This window comes from Typha latifolia, chromosome 5, assembly GCF_019914945.1.
Source record: "Typha latifolia isolate L0001 chromosome 5, TyphaL0001v2, whole genome shotgun sequence".
NCBI classification, from domain to species: Eukaryota; Viridiplantae; Streptophyta; class Magnoliopsida; order Poales; family Typhaceae; genus Typha; species Typha latifolia.
In genome coordinates this window covers 12,344,953-12,372,780 of record NC_133090.1, presented here as the reverse complement: position 1 = coordinate 12,372,780, position 27,828 = coordinate 12,344,953, and the positions used below count along the sequence as shown (strand labels likewise).

Here is a 27,828-nt window from a genome sequence, read left to right as displayed (position 1 = left end):
ACATACGGACAAACATCTGAAATAGAATTCTAGGCTACAAATCTATCGAGAAATATGCTCCTGAGGCCTAATCAATCTTGAATTGGTATTCATTATCCGACGAAGCTGAGAGCGATATCCAAGTCTTTGTTCTTATATCCGGTGTCATCATAATTGACAAGAAATAAGTTATAGTTTAGAAGACGGTAGTTTTGACTTCCGTTTGCAATCACATAGTTCAGAATTTGGAATACTTCCACCCGTCTACAAAGTTTTAAATGAATTAAAGCGAAAATAACGAGCATATCAGTACTGACAGGTAGGATTACATAATATTTGTGCATGTTTGAATAATTATTGATTAGAAAGAGTCTGGCATTTAATGAGACACCGTTAAATGCTTGATGCTCTCAACAAAAACACAATTATTGATTAATAAGAGTATATTCCTTCTACAAACAATACTTTAAGAATCATTCATGTAAGAAATGCTACATGTAATTCCTTTTCTTGCTATCCATGCTCATCTTTCCTTCCAGCAATGCATTACAGAGAAGATCAAAGCAAGAGCACTAGTAATTGGCGGAGCCTGCGTTCAAATTCTCAGACGATATTCGGGCAGATAGTATCATTGATGAATCCTATCGACCACTTCATACTGAACACTTGAGATTCAATTCCAGAAAGTTGTGTGGGTGTGTATTGTATGCCTTATATCAATGAAAAGATATATTTATTACCCTGAACTACATTCTTCAAGTTCTTATGAATTCAGACTTCCTCAACCTGCAAGCAGAAGCCACTATTGCAATTCAGAAATCACTGTTGCAATTCAGAAATCACTATTGCAATATATGATAGGCCAATAAGATGTAAAATAAATGATTTACTCAAACATCGACAAATCTAGGGAGTAATCACAAACCATTATTCTTCAGGTAAGTAAAAGCCTAAGGAACTGCAATAAAAAAAAATTCAGGTGCAACTTATCATTTCTCATCTTCCAAGTGTCGTAGACTGAGGAAATTCTTAAGATCAAATTTCTTTCCTAAGGCCACTTGTACTGAGTTACCAAATAGAAATACTTTCTCCTACATTATACAGAAAATAGAAACTAATTCAACTAACTCATCTATATTAATTCTAGGAGACCAAGGTTCTCAGTTTTAGCTTTTGTCCTTTTCTTTAAATTTTTTGATCGTTTTTTCCTTTCCCATACTGTTCCAGCAAAGAATAAGATTGATAGGAGAAACAAGGAAAGAGAACCCTTTAGGACCATGAAAATATCTGTATGTTTCTAACAGTATTCTTTAATCCTATTCCCCTCTCAGTAGGCATGCCAGTCACTTGAAATAAAGTTTGACTATGTACTGATAAGAAATAAGGACCACCTCCCCATATCTTGTAGTCATAATAAGAAATTTACTATGTTTAAAATAGTTCAATGACAGCTTCCTATGCAAACTATAAAAACATTTTCATAATAAATGCTTTTCTTTTCTTTTGGAGACATAATTTCATTAAGATAAGCTTTACAACAAACTATTTGATTTGTAAGATAACCTGTGGAAGGTTCATCAACTCCAGAACAGCCTTTTTGGGAGTCAACTCATTGTCAATTATGCGTGCAACTGCTGTCAGGACTGGCAATTTTACATGATACTTCTGAGCCAATGCGATGACGGCCCCAGCTGTTGATACACCTTCAGCTACCTAAAACGGCATGATGATGTTAGATCATATTGTCTCGCTTACAAGATACAAGTAGTCCTACTACAGGATAAGTCTCAGAAACCTGACTCGTTGAGCTTAATATTTCATCAAGCTTCTCTCCTGAACCAAGACGCAATCCGACGGTTCTATTTCGTGAAAGATTGACAAAACACGTAAGCATTATATCACCAGATCCTGATAAACCAGTAAGTGTTGTTGGCTTTGCTCCCATCTACATAGAAAAAGGATTACTAGTCAGGTAATGAAGGGCAAGATTTTGCGCAGCTTCAACAGACTATCGTATTAAGTGTAAACCTAGAAATTAGTTACAGAAGTACTTATACATTTCCATGTAACTCTTAAATTCTTCATTGGCGCATATGTATTGATGAGTAAATCTAAAATAGAATGAATATAAGGAGGCATTAAGAAAATGTTGTAAAGCAATCATATATAACACTTCTACACTTTTAATCATGAATGACATCTCTGATATCATGAACTAGATTTACTACTTGCTAACACACTTATATACCTTTGTTGCCAACCATCGTATCTCAGAACAACCTTGCGCAACAAGAGCCGCCATACAATTATTTCCAAGGTGCATTCCCTCAACAATACCTGCTGCTATGGCAAGTACATTTTTAAGTGCGCCTGCAATTTCTACTCCTGTTACGTCACTGAAGCATCACCCAGGTTACATATCATGTATCATATAGGGAACTTCTAAAAATGTCAAAATTCCCACAATAAATGCAGTTCTAAATTTCTAATTGACTCTGTGGAGATGTCATTATTTGTATGTTGCATTTTGTGTGAGCTAGATGAAGGATGAAGCCATTCAAATAAGATAAGGTACTAAAACTTATATGTGAAAGTACATTTTAATTACTATAATTGCCTGACAAGTGACAACCCTTCATAGTTAAGATTCAAGAACTTGGACCCTTTTCTTAATTAGTGTTTCTCCTTCCAGCATAAGTAAGCCTATGTTCGAGTCATGAATATGTATTGCAAGAATAAATGATAGGTGCCACAGAGCAGTATATGGCTATATGCAAAATTTATACTCAGGAAAGGCATGTAAGCCTTGTAATTGAGTTCATCGAACAAAAAACTACGAAAAGAGTATTTTGGTGATCTCCTTTCATTCCAAAAGCCTTGAACTCCATTTTTAGTCTCAGTAAGTGATTAGCGAGTTGGCTGCCTCCATATAGCCAGGTGGTAGCCAACCCCAAATAGTTGGTATGAAAGACTTGGTTCTTGTTGCTATTTTGTACATGTGTCTGCTTTTCTTGAATAAAATATATTTCACAAGCCACAAGGAATAAGTGATTAAACGTCATAATATGGTCTCGCAAGATGCAAAGCCAGATATAAAGAAACTTCCACGGTCATCATGAGATGTTAATGAATAAAATAAGAAAGTCTATCTACCTGGATGTGCTTATCCTCAGGTGTGGAGATGCTAACAATTGCTGAACAGCACTAGCCAACTTTTTGTCCTTCGAAGCTACCACCATTGCTGCAGGTCACCAATTAGATAACAGAAGTGTCTCTTAGCCTTTAGAATGAACAAGTACCTACTCTTTGATATGTCTATCTAGGAACTCAAGTCTTAAGGATAAGAAAAATATCCTCATGTTGATACAGTCTCAGCTTAAGAGCCAAATACACAAGCAGTTCATGCCTGCTTAATGATTAATGTCCAAACAAACCTGTTGGTAATTTGTTCATTAACTCCACTGCAAAGGAGGGCCCGGACAGAACAATAAAAGGTTGGCGAGAGTTTCCCAGTGCTTGCGGAATTATTTGGGACATCATCCTTAAAGTATTAAGCTCCAACCCTTTGCTAAGAGAGATGAATGGCAACTTTGGATCAACATGTTGTGAAATTCCCTCAAGAAAAGATGAACTGAACTGCCATAAAATCAATTAGGTTGGTAGACATTTCTGAAGTTCATAAAGAAAAAGTCCATACTACATGACAACCACACAAAAATATGCAGCTAATAGTTTATTATCGACAAAGAGACTACCATTTCTACTTCTATAGTCAGGGAAAACAGTGGAAAAACCTCACGAGTACATCAAGGTTTATAAGAGAAAGTATCCATAACTGCACCCAAGGTTCCATGATAAGAGCTAAGATTACCTGCACTGGAACAGCATGTAAGCAAAAATCAGCTCCAGCTAAAGCATCCTTTGCATTGGTTGTTGCAATTATGTTTTCTGGCAGCTTGTATTCTGGAAAATAATTGCTGCAGTAAAAATGCATTGAAAAAAAAATATTAAAAGCTTTCTAAAAGCTAATGACGTTTTATTCCATTTTTCTGAAGAGACAAACTAGAAAAATTTGTTAATACAGCAAGAGTATCCAAGAGTGTATTCCTTGAATTAGTATGAAATGACATTCTACATTCTTAAAATGGAGGAAGTTCAATTATCTGTTGAGTAAGTACAAATTACATTACCAAGAGCCATGTCATATTTCAGAACAGTTCAATTTAATAATTCTGTCAATTCTCATACCACTTTATCCATACCTCAACGTTACATCATACCTACTTATCATAATTCCTGTAACACAATTATCTTCATGACCTACTATCTACATATGTAAATGCTCAAACATAATCTACTTAAATATTCATCCATCATCACTACATCCAATACCAGGATAGCATGGTGCAATATTTCATTGGACAATCAAAATAATCTATAATTCTTTTTCTCTTCCAATCCCACTTGGATTTTATCCTTACCAGACCGCATGAACTTCTCTCGCCTCTAATAAGTTTGTTCCTTAGCTTATATTAATATCTCATGAGAAGCATGGATAATCTAAACATAGGTACATATGTTGGAGTATAAATAAGTTATTTATCGTAAGTTGGGTTGTAGACTAAAAGAAAGAGCAAATAGAAAGAAGGCCATACGAGGTTGCTCGCATTAACAAAATAAGCATAAACATTTCGAAGGCATCATTAAACAAAAGTGAAACAAGTCTTTAAATTTTAAAAGGTTTTCTGATCAAGGTTTTGCTTTTCTGACAACATGCAACTTGGCATTTGTCCCCTCATGTATCCAATTGTCACCTAACATTTCTCACTCTGAAAATTACATACATGAGTAAGGCTTGCTAAAATGTTTTAAATTATAAAAAAAATAGTCGGCTCTAAATTAGCAAAATAAGCAAGTTAGAGAAGAGGGAGGTCAGGGTAGGTAGTTCAACTACATTTAGAGGGCAAGTTAGGATGAAATGGGAAACCTACTTTTGAAGAAGATTAATTATTGTTAAAAGTATGATATATATTATTGATCTGTTACCTAACAGCTTAAGCTTTTAAATCAATTGGTTATTTAACATGATATCGAGCCTTGTTTTTCTAGAGATTTAGAGTTCGAACTTTATTTCAATGATGGTCGTACCAGTGGCACGTATCGTGCTATGTCACTATTTATAATATTTTTAACTAAATTTTAAGGATATTTAGAGATGTTTTTGGATATTCGATATGTCAATCTTTGATTTTTTATTTAAATATATATATTAAAACCTACATTAATAGTGTTAATTTTTAGATTATTTCTGTAAATGACCTATTTTATTAAAAATAAAGCAATAGCTAAATATAAATATTATACTACACATAATATGATTAAATACATTTATTAAAACTAATATTAATGATTGAACACTCCATAATATAATTGAACACATAATAACATTAAACACATAGTATTAATTGATAATAATTTAATAATTAAAATTAATATATAGTTGAATGCAGAATGACGAGGAGGATCAAAGACTTCATTTGCTGACACAAAAATAACATAAAAATATTGTATTAAATACTGTCGATAATCTTCAAACTCATCCACCGACAGTATTGCTCTTTGTAACATCTCACATAATCTTCATATAAATAAAAATTTTATAATTCTTCTATGACATGATATAAATAGTCAATATGCACGAAAACAATTAGCACCGTAAGCATATGCAAATTATGAATATGGAGTATAATAAGAGTGTTATGGCTCTGGTAGGTGTGATTAATATGATGGTAATAATGATGAACTCATCATCCTGTAGACGCACCTCTCCTGATATTTTGTTATTTACAGTTTCAAGTCCTTCCCTTATCTAGTTGTAATCATGTTGAGCTTGAGATAATCCATTTTCTTTCTTCTATCTCTCATAAATTCTGCCTCATGTTGTCTAGATTTGGCCTCGTAGTCTTGATCTTGGGTGGCATGTACGAAATTTTTCTACTCTATAAAAATAATATATTTTTGAGAAGATTGTGTAGCAGGGACGCATATCTTAATTCTATCTCATTGCCACTAAATTGAGTCTCGTCATTATCAACATCAGTATCACTATCATCATCATTATCATCTCTAGTCCTATTATCATCAATTTTATCTAAGATTTCTAAAAGATCAATTAATTGTGAAGATGATCTAACTCGACTAGTAATTGGTCGTGAAGATCCGACTTCACTAGTGTTAATTGATGATGATTGATGAAAAATAAGAAAAAGTTAAAAAATAGGCTCCATGTGTTATAATATTTGTTAAGAAAATAACTAAAATTGATTTGATAATTCCTATTTTCTATTATCTATTATTGTGTGGTGGGATTATCGTGCCTTTCATTTGTTCATGTGCGTATATAGGCTGCATGTGAGAGGGTGTATTAAAAGTATGATATATATTATTGGTCTATAATCAATTGCCTAATAACTAAAACCTTTGAATCAACTAATTGTCTAACAATTATAAATGATTGGAATAAATCACAAACCTAAGCACACTTCAAAAGACAAATAATGATGAATAGCAAAGGAGATAGGATGAAGGAGGCAATATGGTCTAATTTGGAGGGGAAAAAAGGATGTTTACACAATTGCCACTAAAAATTTTCAAAACATTATAATTACTACTATATTTTTTAAAATATTATTATTGCCACCGAAATCTTTGTACTCTTTCAAAAATGTTCTTCCCTTAGTTAAATTTAACTTATCACGATTAAAACCAAACTTAGAGTAAAAAAAAATTTTGCCCTCGTATAAATTATTTAAAATAATTCAAAAACTATCCAACATTTTACCCAATATCATAGTACAAGGAAAAATATCTTCTTTTATGCACGACAAAAAAGGTTGATAATATTTTCTGCTCTAAACTTCAAGAGAAGAAATTTTTTATCATTTATATAGGCTTATTAACTTTAACAATATTTTATTAGAAAATTTCGTTAAAAACAAACTATAATGGCAATTTTAAAAGAGTAAAAAGATTTTAGTGACAATTATATATGAATGTAATAGCAATTATGATATTTTGAAAATTTTCAGTTGTAATTATGTAAAACAAAAAATATGATGAAGGTGAGCCTTTTCTTTCTTCCAACTCTTTTTCCTTTTCTTGGAAGGCGAAAATGGTGAACTAGAAAGATGCAAAGCAAAAACTCTATTAGGTGCACCTTCTTATTTTGGCCTTCATTTTGGAGGACCGTCTCATAATAGATCTCATACAAGGGCAACCCATGACTTCAGAAAAATCAAGTACTATGCTACTGTTGACAACAAGCGTATATTATTGAGCATTTGGTAATTACAGATTTGGCACCTGCAAGACAAGCAACAACGTTGATAGCAGTCATTTCCCTTTCCTATCCGCAGAAGTCAGTTCTTCCTTACAAAGTCAACTTCCTACGCCATAGAAATAGTTATGGTAGCTGATGCTTTGAACTAAAGGTGCTATCCACTATGAGTGCTCTTGCACTACAGTGCTTGTCCAGTATGATCTTGCTTAACCAACTGCATCTTGTCCCATGGGCATGCCTTTATAATGGCAGATATAAGCATTTACCAAATATATTTACATATTATTCTAGTAAAACATGACCGGCATTACTAGGTTGAATTTCTGGAGGTAGAGCCGAAATGCTGCGTTTTGGTAATCTAGATGTTTTGTTAATCTCCTGGTGGGAGATTAATGTTTATGTTCCAATGAAACGGTGCTTTTGCCTTTTTCAACCCAAAAAAAAAAAAAAAAATGGCCCACATTAGCTTACAACCCCCTAGTACCTTGTCAACAATTATGACCTCCATTTAACCACATGTTGGCCAGGAATTAGTGATAGAATTTTGTGTATGATAACCCACGACATAATTGATTATAGTTATCTCAATCCATCAAATACAACTGGTAAAATAATCAGCCGACAACGCAATAATTGTCACCACCAGTAACCAGACTATGAGTAATAATTCACATATCTCGATGTGCTTAGAGAGCCTTATCTAATAGAAGATGGATTTAAACGTCTCACCAGTTGAAGTGGGTTTCATTAATAGCTCGACAAATGTGAGGATCCCTCACAAGCACGGAAACCTCCATCTCTGCCTTCTTGCTCGCGAGATGTGCCGCCATTGCCGTCCCAAAAGATCCTCCGCCAAGAATCACAACCTAATATCCACCACAACGGCACTATCATTGAAAGATACGCAAGAGATTCCATATTTCCCACACCAAATTCAGACAAAAGCCAAGAAATGAAACCTTTTTGGTCTTCTCGAGGACGTCGCTCTTGTTCTTGGATCGCCACGACCGGGACCACCGCACCAGCTTCTCCCACGCGATCCGCACCGCCCTCCTCCGGTCCCTGCCTCCCTCCACCCTAGTGCTCGCGATAGAGTTATAATTAGGGTTAAGGTTAGGGTTTTCGGCCGCCGGATCAGGGTCTAGGGTTCCGGCGGAGCAGGGGCAAGGGGGAGGGTAAGAGGAGATGGAGAGGAGAAAGGGATTGGGATGGAGAGTTGGATATCTATGGTTAGAAGGGAAGAGGACTCGGCGAGGATTCGGTGAATGGGAGAGGGGAGTGAGGAGAGAAGGCTCAGCGAGAAGAGCCGCCATTTTTGGATAGATGAGGAGCTCTGTCGAGAGAAGCGAGCTTTATCCTTTCCCGCGCGTACGAAGGTCGACTCAACGAGGGATCGGATCGTCTGCAGAAAGGAATGTATGAATTTCCTGCTGCACTGTACTTGTCTTAGGTTCAGTATAATACCTAAAGTGAGGGATTAATATGCAAATACTCGATATATAATTTTCATAATAACCAAACATTTGGGGGTAATATGCAAAAATACATGGAGGAACCGAGGAAGCACTATAAAGAGAACAACTTTCGGATTACATGGCAACGCGTTAATTAAGAACCTTAGCTTCTAATCCATCAATAGAGATTAGAGAATCTTCTGACCATGACCCATAGCTTGTATTAGAGCAAACGCGAGCGTTGACGCAATACTCCTCCAAAAGAGGCAACTTTTCCCTCTTGTTTGGGGGGTGAAAATCTCGAGCAAGATCTATCATTATCTTCTTCTCGTCCTTTATTTCCTTGTCACTTTCTTCCTGTCTCTAATCCGTTATAGTTATCTACTTATCCATCGATTTGGGTCTTCCATTATTCGATCTGAGGCGCCTCTTGGTCGAAGGTAGTGTGGATCTCTCTTCTTCTTCGTAGTATTTGCAGATTCTCGTGTTAATTTAGCAGACCTTGCTCTAATTTCTGGAGAAATTGGATCCATGTTGCTAATTCGATATTAGTAGCTGATAGATTTTGCTCAAATACATGGATTGTTTCATGTAAAGTTCAAGTTTGCAGCAGATGTTCTGTATTTCCTGCCAATTTTTGCATCGAGATGTACCCATTTGTAGGAGAAGTTTTCACCGGGCTTTAGCAAAAGGGAGTTGCCTTCCGGGTTTTTTTTTTTTCTTTAACTTGGAAACAGGAAGTTGCTTTGATTACATTAAGAACACTGGCTTCTATTACTTTTTGTGCTGCTTTGCCTGAATCCTATTTGCAAACTCGTTCCAGGAACATGGGTCACCACCATCATCATGGCCATGACAGCCCATTTGATGATCCCTTGTTGGTTTGCTGCTGCTGCCCATGCTTTCTGGTGGCATCACTTTTGAGGGGTTTTGGAAGATGCATCTATTCATCCTTCTACCCCTTTCTGCGATGCTTCGGCTGGGATGACTGCAGCCATCACCACCATCACTACCACTCATTTTGATTGATTGATTTGGCTGCAATTGGTCTATGTTCTGTGCTTATGAATGATATGATGCTTGCTATGTTTTGCTATGGACTGGATTCATTTTGTGATGATTTCCTTTCGTATGATTAGTCAAGTGAGATGCTGTCATATATTACATCAATAGGAAGTGATGAACTGAATTTACCGAAAATATTGCTGGCTATTTTATTGGAAATGCACCAGTTTCTAGTTGCATTATAAATTCTACTGTCAACTTTAGATCGTAGGTTTGTGGGTTCTCAGTTTGATGCATGCTGTCATGCAGGTATCACTAGTTCACTACCAGTTCGAAGAATCTCGCTGTCACTAGTTTATGTTGCCAGTTTGTCTTGCGTCAATGTTATTATGCTTTTCTTTGATCTATTGCATCAGAATGTCTTTCTGGACTACTAACTGTAAAAATGAAGTCAGATGAGCTAGTGCCATATATTCTTGATAAAAAGTGATTCATGTTAAGTAATTATAACACAGTAATTATAACACAATAATTAGTAACAAATGCAGGATGCAATAATTATGATATAATGTTATTAGATCTTTTTTTGTTTCTTATTGTGAGAATGAAGGGACAGCTTAGCCTTCTTCATGCGAGGTGCCATAGTGCTGGCAATAAAAACTGTCACTTATTCTTGTAAAGTTTCTTGACATGCCTGTTAGGTGTCTTCTTCTTTTTTCTTTTGTTCATCGATAGAACATGTATCTTTGAGTTCATAACATATTTGTCCAAAGGTTGACTACATGAAGCATTCATGCTCTGCATTTTCCTTTGCATTCCAATTGTTGCTAATGGCAAGCAAAAGAGGACAAGTTCTACTGGTTTTTTTTTCTTTTTTTTGTGTGGTTATTTTGAGGACTCCAATATGAAAATTTATTAGTTTTTCCATGTTTCAACAGCACAATCATCATGTTCTTGGCTTAGCTTTTGTTATGTTCTTAGCATAGAGATGCCACCTATGTTGTTGTGGTCCTAATTATCTGGCATGTCAACCTTGTTTATGCATCTATCTTTGAGTAGAACTTGTCTCGATTGAATTAATATATCTTTAGAAAATAATGGTAATTATAACAATAATAATCTCAGGATAAACTTCACCAGAACTGAACCTTACATTCTAAGTTTTCTGGGTTATTGAATGATACTCTTCTTGACTAGATAAACCTCATCTCCTAACTTAAGAATCAGTAGCAAGACAATGGAGCTGTCAATAGCATTATTAGATGTGTATGAAGTGTTCATATATCAAAATATTCCTTGCACAAAATTTTTTCACTACATACACAAGATAGTAATGCTTATATAGAGTTTATGGTGCTCAAGTATGTTACATATAAGAACCTGAGTAACAGATATTGATATTAATATTTCAATGATAAACTGAATTCCATGCTTCCATGACATGGAACAGATCATCAGATTAGTGGATCAAAGCACAAGTTTTATACTTTGAGACCATTTGTTGTATAATAGTTTTGGATATTATCAGTTTTAGTTTCAATTTAGTGCCAGATTTTGTTGGAAAATTGATTCTATTAGATACTTTGCTTTTGTGGGATTCTCAAGACCAAAGCCAATATCAATTATCCAAAAATAATTCAACTCTATAAAGGCGCACCCTAGGAATCTAAACAACTAAATTAAAATCCTAACAAACCAACTAAACCGTCTTACTTATTTTCTCGGATTAAGTCGTGAATACTAAAGTTATAGATCTAGAGATTGATGATTTTATTCAACTGGTATAACTAAACTAAATAACTAAATAAAATAATTAGATTTAATCTATTGAGCCAAAAATTTTTTTTTTATGTGTTTCGATCTGACTCGGTTCCCATCATAATCTGATTTCAAATATAATAAATATATCAAACAAATGTATATTTTTATTATAATTTAGTTATTTAAAATTTAATCAATACAATCCTTTATAATTGTGTCTTTGATGAATATCTTCAAATGCGACCATTACGATCAAATACAAAGGTAAAATTATTTAGATTACGTGAAATCCGATGCTAAAGTTAAACTCGAGTTTAATTATATGCTGTTAAATTGTAATTTAACTTAACAAATATCATCTTATGATTGTAGACGCTAAAATTAAATTATATATATATATATATATATATATATATACACACGTGCCGTTTTTCTATTGGTGGATGGCCTTACATACCTTGATTGCCACCTAACCCCGAGCCCAAGTTATACTTTGGGTCCACTAATCTCTCAATTATTTTGTAAGATAATAATGTACAATAAATCACGTGCTAGTTGCGCGTGGATCTTTCTCGCAATTTCGTGGCAGATAGCACTTTTCTTATTATTTTTATTTAATGCAGGGGACCACAATCACGTGATAATTAAAATTAAATGTCGCGATATTTGGGTTAGAAAACCGTAACAAGATTCATAAAATGAACTATTTTAATGATGATATCGTAAATCTATCGGTGATATTATGCTAATTACGGTTAATTAATAACTGTAGGATAGGAAGGAGAACTTTATGTCTATATGTTAAACAACCAACCTTCATTGGATTCTACTATTTCGCAATATTTATGATTGAAAAATTAAAATTAAAATTAAAAATTCATTTATAGGTTTCTTAGTTGTTCGATCTATATAAGTAATAAAATAAATTTTTTATCGGATTAAAAGAAAAGAACTATCTATTAAAAATATGGACCATTACAAATTAAAATCTCTAGATTAAGCAAGACCCACTAATCTAAAGACCAATGATGAGTCACGCTTGGGGTTGGAGTTTGGATTTGGATTCTTTTCTTAGGAGTTAAAGTAGGTTTTAGCACTAGAGAACGCCACTCTACACTGGGGAAGCTGCAGAGGTAAACACGTCGCTGTTTCCGCTGCGAAATTCCTTTTCTTCCGTCTCTGTGGCGAAACCCTAAAAGGAACCAGTGAGAGAGAAAGAAAGTGGGGTTTTACTACGACCATCACTCTCTTCTATTTCGAATTCGATCCGATTTGGGCACTTTCAAGTGGAAATTTGGCCTTCCGCGATCTGCGCTGTCGTCAAATCCCGAGCTTTCGAAGAAAAAAAAAATTCGATCTTTGCAAGCCTTTTCTCTTTGGTTTACGGCATCGGGGGGAAAATATTACGTTTATTTTTTTTTGTGTGTTAAATCTGGGTTGAACTCAAGATCGAGTTTTTCGGACTTGGGTTTCTTATGATCTAGCTTTTGGGAAATACTTAATTTGCTACTTTTTCTAGAAATTTGTTTGCGATCCTTGGGTTTTTGGGTAAGGATGAGAGGAAAGTTGCTGTTCTCCATCTGGGTATTGCTTCTATGGGGCTCATGTTTGGGGAGATTTGTGGTGGAGAAGAATAGCCTGAAGGTTACTTCACCTGATAGCTTGAAGGGTACCTATGAGTGTGCGATCGGGAATTTTGGTATTCCGCAGTACGGTGGAACTATGGTTGGGTTCGTCGTGTATCCCAAATCAAATAGGAAAGCCTGTAAGAGCTTCAATGACTTTGATATCTCCTTCAAGTCCAAACCAGGAGGGTTCCCTACCTTTCTTCTTGTCGACAGAGGAGGTGAGGGTTTTCCTTTTTTCTGTTTGATTCAAATTTATGCATTTTTTCTTCTAAACAAGGCAATTTCCTTTTTTTTTTCTTTTTGATTCAGATGTATCTGTGCTTGTTAAGCAATACGTTCTTTCTGAATTTTTCCTATGCCTTCGGATCTCAAGATATTTACTAGATCTGTATTTGCATGTGGTATAACTTGCTCAATCCTTCTAACTTTAAGTAGGTTCTGGTAGTGTTGGTTTGTCAATTTGCATGTTTGCATGCTTCATTCGAGTTAGCTAGTGGACCAATGTTTGGAAGTAAAATCAAGAAATTTACTGCAAGATTCTTTCCATTGTGTTCTGATGGCATCTTCAGCTCATCTCTGCTTATGTGGTCTTCTACTCCTTGATAGTCTCTGCTTTTGTAGCGATTTGATTTATTACTCATACTAGCTGATGCTGAAATTTTCGTCCACTTCAAGGTGTCTGGTTGAAGCTCTTTGAGATGGCTAAGTGGATTGCTTTTAAGAACTGAAACTGTGGGATCATGTTTGTTCAAACAGAAAGAATTGCAAGGATGATTTCGTAAAGAAGTTTAGTTTGTTTGGATGCGATTTAGGTGTAGTGACCGATAATGCCGTGGCCATGTTTGGGTACCTGTTGTCAGAGATGATTATCTCCAAGCATGAACTTCATTCTTGTTGTATTCCCTCTGGAGGCACATTATGCTCTTTTATCTATTCTTTACCAGACAACAACATTTGTTCCAGCATGTTATTAGTTGCATGTTTGCGGAGTTTTTTCTTATCTGTCCATGGTCTAAAATTTGCTAAGGAACAGTTAGATTTGCATTTCATAATTCCATTTCAGTTTCTTCATGTTTGCTTATTTAGTTTGTGATCTTCATGTTCTGCTCACCAAGTATATTGACATTTGTGGACATATTGAAATCATATCCTTGAATGTTTTCTGCAGTGGTTGGCTCCCTTGCATTTATTCTTGTAATTTCTTGGATAGTTTACAGCTTGTACCCATTGATGATAGTTATTATGGACATTGAAATTCCTTAGTTATTATTATATCAGAGCATGACTATGAAATAATAATTCCAGATGTCTTCTTGTTATGAACAGATTGTTACTTCACAGCAAAGGCATGGAATGCGCAGAATGCAGGAGCTGCTGCCATTCTTGTTGCTGATGACAAGGTCGAACCTTTAATAACAATGGATACACCTGAAGAAGAGAGTGGTAGTGCAGATTATCTGCAGAACATCACCATTCCTTCAGCACTTATTAGCAAAGGTTTCGGTGACAGCCTTAAGAAAGCATTGGAAAATGGTGACATGGTTAATGTAAACTTAGATTGGAGGGAGTCCCTGCCCCATCCTGATGAGCGTGTTGAGTACGAATTCTGGACTAATAGTAATGATGAATGCGGTGCCAAATGTGACAGTCAAATTGAATTTGTGAAGAGCTTTAAAGGAGCAGCACAAATACTGGAGAAGAAGGGTTATACCCAGTTCACTCCGCACTACATTACGTGGTATTGCCCTGAAGCTTTCATCCTTAGCAAGCAGTGCAAATCACAGTGTATCAACCATGGAAGGTATTGTGCTCCTGATCCGGAACAGGATTTCAGCAAAGGATATGATGGGAAAGATGTAGTGGTCCAAAATTTGCGTCAGGTCTGCTTGTTTAAAGTTGCTAATGAAAGTGGGAAACCTTGGCTGTGGTGGGATTATGTGACTGACTTTGCAATCCGCTGCCCAATGAAAGAAAAGAAATATACTACTGCATGTGCTGAAGAGGTGATCAAGTCACTGGGTAAGTCGATAGCTGCATGCATAATATATGCTGTTTGGCAGGATCTTTATTCTTTAGTTCTTACATAAGCTGATTCATTCACTTGAAATGACTGTACTTGCTATGTATATAACAGGTGTTAATCTCAAGAAGATTAACAAATGTGTTGGAGATCCTGATGCAGACGAAGACAATCCGGTGCTTAAAGCTGAACAAGATGCACAGGTTTACCCTTGTTCTTTTACTAGAGTATTATTTCACATCGTGGCCATGATCTTATTTATTTTCACCCACTTACATTATTCTGGATGTTCTCTTAGATTGGCAAAGGATCTCGGGGGGATGTTACTATCTTACCTACTCTTATTGTTAACAACAGACAATATAGAGGTGATTTCATAATAATGATTATTAGCGCAAAGTGAGATTATGGACTATTATGAAAACCTCATCTCCTTGTTTTTTTCAGGAAAGCTGGACAAGGGTGCAGTGCTTAAAGCAATTTGTGCAGGTTTTCAAGAGACTACCGAACCAGCTGTTTGCTTGACTGAAGGTTGCTGTGATTTTCTTTAATTCATATTGCTATTTGCTGATCTCATCATGTTTCTAAAATCATTTGACATGATTTTGTATTCATCTTTTTAGGCATAGAAACAAATGAGTGCCTAGAAAATAATGGTGGATGCTGGCAAGATAAGGCTGCTAATGTCACTGCATGCAAGGTAGATGCAGTTCAGCATTCTTATACTTCTTGACAAATGTCATAGTAATACGCATATGCACTTATGTTTTTTTTCTTTTTTCAATCTTTCTCATCTTAATGCAGGACACTTTCCGTGGAAGAATTTGTGAGTGTCCAGTTGTAAATGGTGTAAAATTTTCTGGAGATGGTTACACCCATTGTGAAGGTACACTATTGATGCACACATGAATAATGCAAATTTTCATACATGTACAATTTTTATAAATGAATATATTGAGTGTATGCACATGATAAATGCTAATTTGAGGACCTGAGTAGATGACAATTTCAGTAGTATCGTAACTTTTAACTCTAAAGTTTTCTCTTGTTTTAGAAGAAATGTTCTCTATTTCCAAGTCCTATGTGACTGCCTTTAGATGATTAGCAACCTGATTTGATAAAAGAAGGAAGGCATGAAAACTTCTGGGATATCATGATGGAGTTTCAATGGACATGAAATCTTAACTTTCATCCCTGCAACTACTGGTTGACTTAGATGATCGCTGTTAAGATCAGACTAGAAAAAGTGAATGTGCCCCAGCTGGTTTATTTTTGTCTGAGTTGCCTCCTTCTCACTAGATTACTGATAGAATTCAACACAAGAACAAACAATAGGTAGGTGATCCAGCTTGATAAGAGGAAGGCCAACTATAAAATGGCAAGGAGGCAGTTCTTGTAAATTTATGAAAAAGGAGCAAGATGATTTACCACTACAAAATGATTGGTGTACATTGAAAAGCTGGAAAGCTGCTATGGTGAGGAAGTGAGTTATAAGTGATTTTTACAATCATGGAGATATAACTGGAACAGATGTGGTCTACTTTTCTTATTTTATTGCTTCATCATCATTTGTAAATGGTCTTTTATACATTTTTGATCTTTTGAATGACCAGACCTGTAGAATTTTTGTTTTTGCAAACTTTTGCTGCTTTTAATTTCTTATGAATTTTTTACTTTTAGAAAATTGATCAGATTCTTTTATATCTACATTAGTATGATTACTAATTTCAGTGGGCATGTCTTAAAGTCCATGTCTCATTATGTATTTATGTCCATCCAGATATTTTGGTGTTTTTAAGCATTTCATGAATGAGGCACCTTTAATATAGATATGAAAATAAAATATCCTTTCCTGAAATTCTAAAGTTATTCATGGTTCATATAATATACCATAGATGATGGCTACAAATAACATATGATGGTTTTCAACGACCCTCATGGTGATAATCCATGACCTTGGGTTTTCTATGTGTATCATACTATCTTTATTCTGTTCTTGACCTTTGTTATTATCCAAATTGCAAAGCCTTGATAGACCAAAGAATGCCATCTTAGTAGCGTCTAATTTCTATCTGGAAGAGGCTTTTCGTTGTAAAATATTATGCATCTGACTATTTATATTGTCACATACTCATGTCCTCTCTCCAAATGTTATACCTTCATGAGCAACATTAAGATATATTGAATTGGCCGTGATCAGAAGAGCTTACATGCAGTGAATGATGATAGCACAATAAGTTGTTCGCTTTTTTACGCAGGCTCTCTGAAAATCCCTTTTCTTTAATCTGTTTGTCAGCCTGCACATTTGAGGATATTTGCTATCTTACAGTTCACTGTATGATCAGCACTTCGGATGAATTTATAGGAAAGAACCTGCATATACATTTGTTTCAAACTTCTATATATATTTATGGGGGATTAGTACACAAGATATCTTATATAATGTATTGATGCACCTTTTATAAATAATCCTCTCATTTTTCAGCTTCAGGATCTGGCCGGTGTGAAATTAATAATGGGGGATGTTGGAAGAAGACTAAAGATGGCCAGACGTACTCTGCCTGCATGGTAAGTGATTTAACGGAAGGGCTTTGTTATATATTTTTCCTTCTTTCCAAAATGCAGTTACAATTGGAAGATAACCTGTTTTTTATGGCTCATTCAGAATGAAGGATGCAAATGTCCACCTGGCTTCAAGGGTGATGGGGTCAAAGAATGTGAAGGTACATACAGATAGATAGATATCTGAGTTACTTCTTGTCACTTAACTTGCGAATACTATTTCAGATATTGATGAGTGCAAAGAAAGGACTGCGTGTCAATGTTCCGGATGCAGATGTAAGAACACATGGGGAAGCTACAAATGCAGCTGTGGTGGGGACTTGTTGTACATTAAAGAACATGATACATGCATAAGTGCGTATCTTCCACCTTTATCTCTATTGGAACTCATGCCTTCCCTCTTTTTAATTAACTAGTTTATTTTTTCTTATGTAATGATGTATGACATATCTAGTTTGAGGTGTTGGAAATGCCCCTGCAAATCATATTTCTCATGTGGAATTCTTTCTACAGACTTTTTTTTACATGTATACCCTTTCAAATTTGATATTTATGCCTCTCGACCCTGTTCTTTGGATGGATTCCCATTGGCATAACAATGCCATTAACCTGTTTGTGTGTATGTGTATATAAGTACACACACACACACACAAACACGCAAGAATGAGTTTTTTTCTTGAGAAGGATTATTAACTTATTAACTGCTAAAAATGAGCTCCACATAGTTGTAAACTCCTCCAAATAGTTGTCAAAGATACTATTCTTGATCGTCTAAAAATGCTATACATGCAGGTAAGGAACCAACTACGGAGGTGGGCTGGAGCTTCATATGGGTAATTTTCCTAGGCCTGGCAGCGGCTGGAATTGGAGGCTATGCAGTGTACAAGTACAGGATCCGGGTATGACAGCCTTCCTTGAATAATTATGTTTCATGATTCATTAAACGATGTACACATAATGGATTAAATCTCATGTGGTTATGTCCTTCGTCCGCAGCGCTACATGGATTCAGAGATACGTGCTATCATGGCTCAGTACATGCCGCTGGACAATCAAGGAGAAGCTCCAAATCATATCCAGCATGGAGACATCTAAAGTTGCAAAAGAATATAAGAGCTTAAAAAATGTTGTAATTTTGTTGGTTGATCATGTTAACAGAGATGTCAGCCATAGGCTATGGTTATCATGTTTGTAAATTTCTAGCTCATAGATGCCACCATTTTGATTTGCAAACTGAGATAGTGCACTTAGTTGTCTCCACTTGTGCTACTAAATTAGCTGATGAATAATGTGGTTGGTAGAGAATTTGCCATCTTTTTGATTGGAGGTATTCTAGTGGTTTCAAGATTGTTAGCTTTCAAATATTATTCAGTTAATACTTGATCCTCAGAATGTTCTGTCAGATGCTTCAATGTATTTTTCATGTGATAGTATTGTCTGGTTGTGGTTGTACACAGAATTTAAGGATAAGAATACCTGTATTAAATTGTTGTAGATACTTTTGGGTAGTGTTTAGCTCAGGGATATTTATTATGAATTAATTTTTTTAAATATTTAGTTATTTTAATTAAATTTTGTATAAAATAAGTTACGAACTTTTTTTATATAATTAACATGCTTATTCACAGTTTAGTAACTATTAATTTTTATATAGATTTATTTAAACTAATAATTATATTTTATAACTAAATAATAAAATGTGAAGTAAAATTAAAAATATGTAGTTAATTTATATTTTAAAGATACGCGTAAAGTTATTCTTAAAATATTATACGTCTTTAATTTTCATTTCATTCTTCCATGAGAATTAGAACTAAGCTAACAATACGGAGAGTTGCACCTCTCCTCATACAAAGCAATTGTTTAACTGCATGCAAATCATGAATTAAAGACTTAACACGTAAATAAAGTTCTCGATTTAGAGTTGCTGATATGAGAAAGAGTGCATAATAAATATAAGTAAACGGGAATAATATATAATAAAGAGTCCATATAAATATCTAAAAAGGACAGAAAAGTAATATGCATGAAGTGCAAGGCTTAAGTGAAAAATCGCTCATTATATGTTTGTTTGAGAGAGCTAATAGGGGTTTATCTGCAAAGAGAAGAATCCCCTGATACATCGGACGGCTCGGATGAGCTTCCGCTCCCATAACCCCACGATATAAAGGACGAAGTTGTGCGACTCTTCCCCACGCCGCGCATCAAAACCCTAGAAGAAGCGATCCGAGCGGCCGTCTCCTCCGCTACCGATCCAATCCGCAGCCATGGTAACCAAATCCTAACCCTAATCCTGGCCGGGTCTCCTCCTTCCTTCTTCCTATCTCCGTCGATCTGATCCATCTCCTTCTCTGCAGACCTTCAAGCGCAGGAATGGTGGCCGCAACAAGCACGGCCGCGGCCACGTCAACTTCATCCGCTGCTCCAACTGCGGCAAGTGCTGCCCGAAGGTAAATATCGCCATCCCTTCTTTCTAAACGAACTTTAGGTCTCATCTTATGCCGACAAATCTTTGTTGTGTTTTGATCGTACTCGATTGCTTTGGATAAAGGATAAGGCTATCAAGAGGTTTCTTGTGCGGAATATTGTTGAGCAAGCCGCCGTGAGGGATGTGCAGGAGGCGTGTGTTTGTGATGGTATGGGTGCTTTTTTAGCTTTTGTATTCGATTTTGCTTCCGAACTTTGAGGGACTAACATTTACTTTTTCGGTTTTATACTTGTTTTTGGTTAGGTTATACGCTTCCGAAGCTATATGCTAAGATGCAGTACTGTGTCTCCTGCGCCATCCACTCTCACGTTGTTAGGGTTAGATCTCGAGTGGCCAGGAGGAACCGTGAGCCTCCTCAGCGTTTCAGACGCAGGGTATATTTCTTAGGCTCATAATACTGTTTAAATATGTTCTATTTAACATTATGAGTGTATTTGTGTGAATTATCGGTTGCTTAGACTTAATCATTACTTGTTAAATGGAAATCTTTAGTACTTTGCTAACTTTGTTAGCATAAACTCTGTTGGTTTACTCTCTGATTGTCGTATAATGCTGCTTGACATTTTTTTAGTCTTGTTACCATTTGATGTTGAGATTATTATTCTTATTTCTTTTGACAAAAGGCAAAAGTGCTCTGTTTCGTTGAGAATTAGTGGTATATTATGCAGTAGATTTATTGGCGAATAAACATAATTTCTTTAGCATTGTAAACATAATTTCTTTAGCATTGCAAACAGTTTCCAGTTCCATTTATGCTATGCTTTCTGATTGACAACATGGAAATAAAAGGCGACTTAAAAGAGTTTGCTAGCCGGAACCACAAGAATCCTTAGAATGGGATTCCAACTCAACACCTTGCCGGGTGGTATAGTCGTGGAAACACTTGTTTATTCCATATTTTGCTAAGAAAAACTCGTGTTTGGATCTGAAAAACTATGTCGCTTTCTGCATGAGCTGAATCACAAAATAAATCTGTTATGTTGGTTTTGGATGTCTGTCTTGTTAATTGCCACATTTTTATGGGTAGTTGCTTTTAGGCGTTGCATTTATTGGAATTTCAGCTTCCATGGATGCGTCAACAAAAGCATAGATTAACATGTTAATGGTGCAATTCAGGGCTTTAGATATGGCAACCAATTCTTTTGTGGTTGTTTAACTCCTGCTTGTGCTCATTCAGGTTTTTTGGTTTGCTTATATTGGGAATCACCTTTTGATGTGCTTCAGTGATAAATGGAGTTTTCTCTACACAGCACTTGGTTATTTTCCTGCACTGTTGGTGAATTTTTAACACATTATTAGTTGTCCTCGATTTTATTTCGCTGCGGATGCTAATCTGGTCATTTGGTTTTATTTTGTTGTGGCAAAGACTGGCAAATTGGAGTGGTTCACAACTAAAACATAGGATCATTGTTTGTATCTGTGCTTTCTTGGAATTGTTACCAGATTGACTTTAGTGTATTCTTGATATAGTATTGTTCTTTTTCTTCTGATGCTCTCCTTTTGTAATGTGGGACTGGATGTCTGCCCCATTGACTGATACTACGTATCTCTGGGATGATCTGGTCCCTGATATGTGATACCATCTTCTTCACTTTGTCAGCTAATGTAGTTCTGTTCTTAGCTGATCATTTACTGATGGGACATTCTCGAAGAAGAAATAATACTTCTATTTGTCGGAGTGATCACTTTTTTTTTAAAATGAAGGTAAGCTTATATGCTGTCAATATGAAGCGTGGCGATGCAGATATCTTTTGTACTAAACTACATGGACTTATATAACTAACTTCTTCGAAGTCCCTCAATTTCAACCCCAATTTCTTTGAGGGCCCTCTATTCCCTCAATTTCAACCCCAATTTCTTTGAGGGCCCTCTAGTGGACTATGCTATTGTTATGGTGCTGATACTTACAAAGCAATAAGAAAACCACATTTAACAGGAACCATGATTTTACGACAGATATACATCCTGCTTGCTATATCTTATCTATTACTACCCTGTTGCTTGCTGTAAACCATCATTTTTATTTTTTGATTCTATAATGATACAAGAGTAGTTATACTGCAATTGGCTTTGAACTTTTGTAATTGTTTGCAGGATGATACTGTAAGGCCTGGAGCCCCACGCCCAGGTGGAGCTCCCGCGCCCAACGTGGCTCGCACATGATGGAAGCAGATCATTACAACGATGAGTACTGTTTCTTGGGGGGACCTTGGACAATTTGGGCTGGAGTTTGAATCTTTTTTCTTAGGAGTCAATTTTGTTTTGAATACTTCAGCGCTTATTCTATGGCTTGATGATGTGGATTTATTTGTGTTTGGTCGTCATGATCTAAAGACTATTATTTTCTGATGTTCTGAGAACTATCAAGAAGTTGGCCTCATTTATATTCGGTGAAGCATAATATTTGGTGCATCTTTGATTTGCTTTTGTTGGCTTATTCGGATTTCCAAGTTCATACGACAGGATCGTTAATTAATAAATTTGATTAAATGGTGATGGCAAGAAATTGTCAGGTCTTATCTTTCTCTTTGGGTAGAAGTGGAGTAACCTTAAGAATTGATGTTCCCGGATAGGCTTCATTCAAAGGCCAATATAGGTTTCTCTATGTAGGATTCGATATATCATAATATTGTCATCAAAGACTCCAATTTAGGGAATGACAAGCGGAACGTTGATAAATCAATAATAGGGAAATTTGCATTTTACACCCTATTTTGTATGTTGCAGAACACGCTGTCTTAGAACCAAAATTAAAAATTAACTACATTAAGGATATTACTAAAATATCTTTATCTAATATATCAAAATATTACCATCAAAGACTCCATATTAGTGGATGATAAGTAGAACGTAGACAAATCAGCAGATCTAGCGAACAAGTTTGTTGTTGATTGAATTGTCGTGATAGACAATCTATTTGTAACATTACATATATAGATTGTCAACATTACATTAAATCTACGTTTATTTGCACCAAAATTCACTTAGTTTTCGATTTGACAAGTAAAAGTTTTTTTATTATTTTTCTTACACTTGATTTTTTTTTTCTTTCAATTTTATTATTTATGTCATTTCGTACATCATTAAATATTGACCGAATCCTACAAGAGAGAGAAATAACCCTTTACTCATCTTCATCTCTATCTTCTTCATCTTCTTTTATTTCATATGGTGTTAATTTTTCTTTGTTGCTGCTCTTTTTTTCTATCTTATTATTCTTCTTTTCATAAAACTATAAAATTCTAATTTAATGCAGTTTAAAAAAAATTTATAAGATAATTATTTGAAATTCAAATATTATAAAATTAATTGAATAAAATTGGTGGCATCATCATGTACAATTTTTCTTGAGGTGGTAAAAAAAGATAGGAAAATGAGCGACAGTAGTAGAGGAAAAGCCGAAGAAGAAGATGATGAAAAAAGAGATTAGTATGGGTCATTTATCTTTTTCTCTTGAGGTGTTCCGTTAATATTAAATGATACACTAAATAACATAAATGACAAATTGAAAAAAGAATTTGACTGAAAAATCAAAAACTAAGTGAATTGTTGGTGCAAATAATTCAAAAATCTATGTCTGCAATTATATTTTCATATTTTATTTTTATTTGATTTGACCGTGTAGTTTTTTCTCCCATATTCCAACAAAGCTGGTTTCGAGGTTGGTGGTGCTATCGAAAGACGTATATTGTAACGAAAGTGGCTTTGGTCGTGGCATGGTGAAATTAAGCGTGAGCAGGAATTCTGACTTGGTGCGTCACTTCGATTCGTCTATATCAAGTCAAGTCCATCGAGGTTCGAAATACCCAACTCCTCTCGTTCTCCAGTGTCTAATGGCAGAACTCCTCATCTCCAATCCTTCTCACCATGAGACTCTTCCAGAGAGCTACATCCCCACCGTGTTGCAGAGGCCTCGCCTTACCGAAGTGACCACGGGTACCAGCATCCCCGAAGTCGTTGATACCAACATGGATCAAATGGTTCATGCTTGCTCATCCTATGCTTTCTTCCATGCCACCAACATGGATCATCTTTTTGCCTCCTCTCTCTGTTTTACCAAAACTCAATACCAAGCCATCAACGGTTTTGAGAGTTCTCTCTCTCTCTCTCTCTCTCTCTCTCTCTCTCTCTCTCTCTCTCTCTCTCTAATGGAATGCCCGTAGGTAGGCAGATGGTTTCATTATAGCCTAATGAATGATGCAATTTCAATACCAAGCCATCCCACGGTTTTGAGAGATTGAATGATAAATTTTCACCGATAGATTCCAGAAATTGAAAAGATTAAATCTCAAAAGACGACAGAGATTAGCATCCAAATATACCGACGTGTTAGCTGGTTCTGAAAGTTTTAGATATACTTTTCTATGATTCAACTAGATTTGTGGGTCTAGTGATATTAACCTTTTCTTTTTGTAACATTTCCAGTCATCTCAAGTAGGAGGAGGAGGAGGAGAAAATGGCGGAAGACAAAGTGCTGTGGAGGCCAAGCTGATGCGAATCGTATTCTTCTCCTATACCGTCGCTGGAATCTTCTGGGGTTTACTCATGGCGGCTTTCCCAGCCTACCAAAATATAAATCAACCCTTCTCAACTCCGATCTACGTGGGGTTCATCCTCTCCGTCTCCACAGTCCTCTCTGCCTACGTATTGATGAAGTATTCTTTCGATCAGTTAAAGCGCAATCCCATAGCACCAAACCACCTCGTCTTCATAGCCCTCATCTCCATCTCTGGTGTTCTCTTGTTGGTCTCCAATGGTCTCCTCTTAGTCCTCGTAAACCAAAGAAATGCCGTGCTCGCTACCCTCCTCCTCCCAGTCATCGTCATCCTAGGAATCCTTGTCAACGGTGGTACCAGTACTAGAACTACTACTGATCATGATCATCCCAATATTGCCGATCTCGAGGCCTATGAATTAGAGATTAAGACTACCTTCGACCTCTCCCTCTTCATCAATCTCACCGCCTTCGGGCTACAAATAGGAACTATCTTTGCTTACTTGAAGAATTTTCCGAACCAAGCACATCCTCATCCGCGACTCGATCTCTCTGTCTCCTTCTTGACTTCTACCCTTGGCGTCTTCTCCATGATGGTCACTTCCATGCCCCTCGCGTTCAACCGCAGTATCATGAGAGATCGCCTCGTCGCCATTCTTAAGCCTCTCAGGTACGTCATGTTGGCCTTACTGGGCTTGTCGGCCTTCGTACTCTCTACGGCGTTCCTTGACGGAATCACGGTACTCGCCTTCTTTCCCGAGTTCATTGCATCCGTCGCGTACTTCGCCATTAAATTCCGCCGTGGATCACCAGCAGCTGCTTCTCCGGCGGGTGGAGTACTATTCCGCGCCGTCAACTTCAAGAAGGAGCTAGACCAGATCTTTACAGGCTCCACGACGGCCAATTTAGCGATGTTGTCGGTGCTCTACGCGGTCTATACGGGGGGCGAAGGACATAGCTTGTTCTTCAAGGCCTTTGTATTCTTCGTGGTCTCCGCCATCATAGCCGGTCTTAGCCGGATAGCTTTCGCTCTTAAGCCTCCTGAGACGGAAAGCTGGGCTAAAGCAATGGAGCTGTTGACTTTCTTCTCTCCCGGATTGCTGGAATTAGTTATGATCTCCACGGTTGCCATGAATATCGTCATATCTCTCTCCTAGGTTGACGTAGACTTTCGATGTACTTAGTGTCCAAAAGGTGTTCTATAATAATAATAAAAAAATTAAATTATACGTTAAATTGTGTTATATAGCATTTAATTTTATTAAAATATAATCATTATTTTTACTAACTAATTGGTTTGTCTGGAATCATTGCTGTCGTTTTGCACCGTACAAAGTCTGCGCTGACTCTGGATCTCAGTCAGACCTGCCAACCACGTCTAGAAGATTCATGTAAATTACCCAAATTATCATCCTTATGCCTAAATGTAGAGGTTATCTTCTTCTTCTTCTTCTTTTCCAATTATTTAATGATATGATATTTATATACTATGATTAATAAACATTGGTAACATTAATTTATTTTTAATAACGTATGGTTGGATAGCTCATTTTAGATTTAAAACAGAATATATTTATTATTTAACTTAACAATTAAATTTTAGTTTAAATAATTAGTGTATATAAAAAAAATATAAACAGAATTTAAAAACAGATTGTCTATTAAAAAAGTGGGTCAATATTTTAGTGTTATGCTCTAAAATCTCAGTTCGGTCCGCTCTAATTGTACTCCAAATCAACAAAATTAAAGCTTGAGTCTTAAAAGAGGGCTTTCTAGAGCCTTGCTCTAAATTATTATTATTATTATTATTATTATATTACTTTAAATCTATATTATTGAATGCATTGGGCTCTAAAATGTGATTTTCTCTGAGCTTCAAATTTGGTCTCTAAGTATAAAGCTATCCATTAGAGACATTGGAGCAAATTGGCCTCTGAATTTAGAGATTTGGGGTCCCAATTAAGCACAACGAAAAAGGGCTTTGAAAGCTTGATCACTCTATTCCTTCTGTGTTAGAATTTAATTTCTTAGAAGACAATTATGATGTCTGTGTAATCGAATATATGGATCAAGTCAAATGATCCTCTTTCCATCACTTAAAAGCGATTACTAGAGGAGGGAGAGCGGATTCGGCATGGATTAATCCATCCTTAGTTGATTCAAGCGTGCTATTGACTGTAAATCAGCGTATCAATCTCGCATTTCAAATGACATCCCAAAATTGAAATTATTTAGTGGTGCTCATAGACCAGGTCAGGCTAGGTCCGACCAATAATATCGAGCTCGGGCTTGGACAACACTTACTTAGTCCTGTCTATTACTGGACTAATATTGGAAGAGTTCAAGTATTTAATTATTGGAAAGGAAAAGTATGGGTAGACAAACGGATTGGGTCCATAGATAAGCTGTGTACAATCTCAGTTAACTCATTGTATCTAATTTTAAATAAAAATAAAAAATTAATATTAGAGTTTGGAATCTAATTTTTTGGTAAGAATCTTAACTTGTTGGTTTCATTAATTTAAATTCTTCTCTTAATTTATTTTTATTATCTCTTTTTTTATATTATCAATTATGCAAAAAAGAAAAGGTTGTCAAAGACATTTATATTGTAAAGTACGGCAAAATTGTGAAAAAAAAAATTAAATTTTGTTAGAGGTAAAATAATAAATATAAAGGAGTCAAATTCCACAACCTTTTCACCTGGTATACCTTTTTTTAGTGAAAAAAAATCAAACATTTGATCTTTCCAATGTAGACGTAGTGATGGACACATTTGTTGGCATTTAACTCATGGACTATAAGTGATTTAAGAAATAAAATAAAATTTATATCTAAGGGACAAATAGGCCAAGCAAATTATGCGTGGACGAGTTAGGCCCTAATAGAGGGTTAGAATCCGCAGGCTCGGGCTAGGTCAGACTTAGATAAGGTTAACTCGAGCTAGTCCAATAAACTTTTGGGCCGGGTCAAGACGGGTCCAAAGTGGGCTCGGGTTGGACTTTGGTCCAATTTTATTAAGTTGGACATAGACAGGATAGGCTTCAACTCTATGGGCTTTTTGAGCACTCTTATTTGGACTCAAAACCAATCACTT

General features: G+C 35.9%; 3 protein-coding genes, 1 long non-coding RNA gene and 1 other non-coding gene across 7 annotated transcripts; 4 read left to right on the top strand and 1 right to left on the bottom strand.

Annotated features, from left to right (window-relative positions):
- Positions 1-372: 372 nt before the first annotated feature.
- LOC140788034 (glycerol-3-phosphate dehydrogenase [NAD(+)], chloroplastic) lies at positions 373-8,665 on the bottom strand. Of its 3 annotated transcripts, none has more exons than XR_012108950.1 (9): positions 8,278-8,665; positions 8,048-8,184; positions 3,851-3,956; positions 3,414-3,615; positions 3,133-3,220; positions 2,228-2,375; positions 1,780-1,924; positions 1,543-1,692; positions 373-765 (listed from the first exon to the last, which is right to left on the bottom strand). XR_012108950.1 is itself a non-coding variant. In XM_073137124.1 (9 exons), exons 1-9 carry the CDS (start codon positions 8,629-8,631, stop codon positions 751-753), a joined length of 1,350 nt encoding a protein of 449 aa, XP_072993225.1. In that variant the 5' UTR covers positions 8,632-8,664; the 3' UTR covers positions 373-750. The 3 variants fall into 3 exon arrangements, 2 of the variants coding, with proteins under 2 accessions (XP_072993225.1, XP_072993226.1); XM_073137124.1 differs by having other exon boundaries at positions 1,775-1,924; positions 8,278-8,664; XM_073137125.1 differs by having other exon boundaries at positions 1,775-1,924; positions 8,048-8,205; positions 8,278-8,394.
- A 251-nt stretch (positions 8,666-8,916) lies between these two features.
- Positions 8,917-10,023, top strand: LOC140789024 (uncharacterized). The gene is made up of 2 exons (XR_012109126.1): positions 8,917-9,212; positions 9,596-10,023. It is a non-coding gene; the product is annotated as an uncharacterized lncRNA (long non-coding RNA).
- Positions 10,024-12,623: 2,600 nt separating this feature from the next.
- LOC140788249 (vacuolar-sorting receptor 1-like) lies at positions 12,624-19,150 on the top strand. Its single transcript, XM_073137428.1, has 12 exons — positions 12,624-13,384; positions 14,493-15,185; positions 15,301-15,389; positions 15,485-15,554; positions 15,634-15,717; positions 15,810-15,886; positions 15,991-16,072; positions 17,672-17,754; positions 17,852-17,909; positions 17,974-18,102; positions 18,541-18,647; positions 18,745-19,150. Exons 1-12 carry the CDS (start codon positions 13,093-13,095, stop codon positions 18,841-18,843), a joined length of 1,863 nt encoding a protein of 620 aa, XP_072993529.1. The 5' UTR covers positions 12,624-13,092; the 3' UTR covers positions 18,844-19,150.
- A 691-nt stretch (positions 19,151-19,841) lies between these two features.
- Positions 19,842-22,648, top strand: LOC140788247 (small ribosomal subunit protein eS26-like). The gene is made up of 5 exons (XM_073137427.1): positions 19,842-20,018; positions 20,106-20,198; positions 20,300-20,384; positions 20,480-20,610; positions 22,331-22,648. The coding sequence occupies exons 1-5, from the start codon at positions 20,016-20,018 to the stop codon at positions 22,397-22,399; spliced, it is 381 nt and encodes a 126-aa protein (XP_072993528.1). The 5' UTR covers positions 19,842-20,015; the 3' UTR covers positions 22,400-22,648.
- LOC140789991 (small nucleolar RNA snoR99) lies at positions 21,780-21,882 on the top strand. Its single transcript, XR_012109291.1, has one exon. It is a non-coding gene; the product is annotated as a small nucleolar RNA snoR99 (small nucleolar RNA).
- Positions 22,649-27,828: the final 5,180 nt, after the last annotated feature.

Bases quoted from the DNA above. Each gene is read 5' to 3' on its own strand.
- LOC140788034 (XM_073137124.1), bottom strand. From the start codon at position 8,631: ATGGCGGCTCTTCTCGCTGAGCCTTCTCTCCTCACTCCCCTCTCCCAT. The intron at 3,616-3,850 runs GTAATCTTAGCT...ATTTTATGGCAG, and splicing joins TACATGCTGTTCCAGTGCAG to TTCAGTTCATCTTTTCTTGA. The intron at 1,925-2,227 runs GTATATAAGTGT...TTTTCTATGTAG, and splicing joins TACGATGGTTGGCAACAAAG to ATGGGAGCAAAGCCAACAAC.
- LOC140788249 (XM_073137428.1), top strand. From the start codon at position 13,093: ATGAGAGGAAAGTTGCTGTTCTCCATCTGGGTATTGCTTCTATGGGGC. The intron at 13,385-14,492 runs GTGAGGGTTTTC...TGTTATGAACAG, and splicing joins TCTTCTTGTCGACAGAGGAG to ATTGTTACTTCACAGCAAAG. The intron at 18,103-18,540 runs GTGCGTATCTTC...CTATACATGCAG, and splicing joins AGAACATGATACATGCATAA to GTAAGGAACCAACTACGGAG.
- LOC140788247 (XM_073137427.1), top strand. The intron at 20,199-20,299 runs GTAAATATCGCC...CTTTGGATAAAG, and splicing joins GCGGCAAGTGCTGCCCGAAG to GATAAGGCTATCAAGAGGTT. The intron at 20,385-20,479 runs GTATGGGTGCTT...GTTTTTGGTTAG, and splicing joins GGAGGCGTGTGTTTGTGATG to GTTATACGCTTCCGAAGCTA.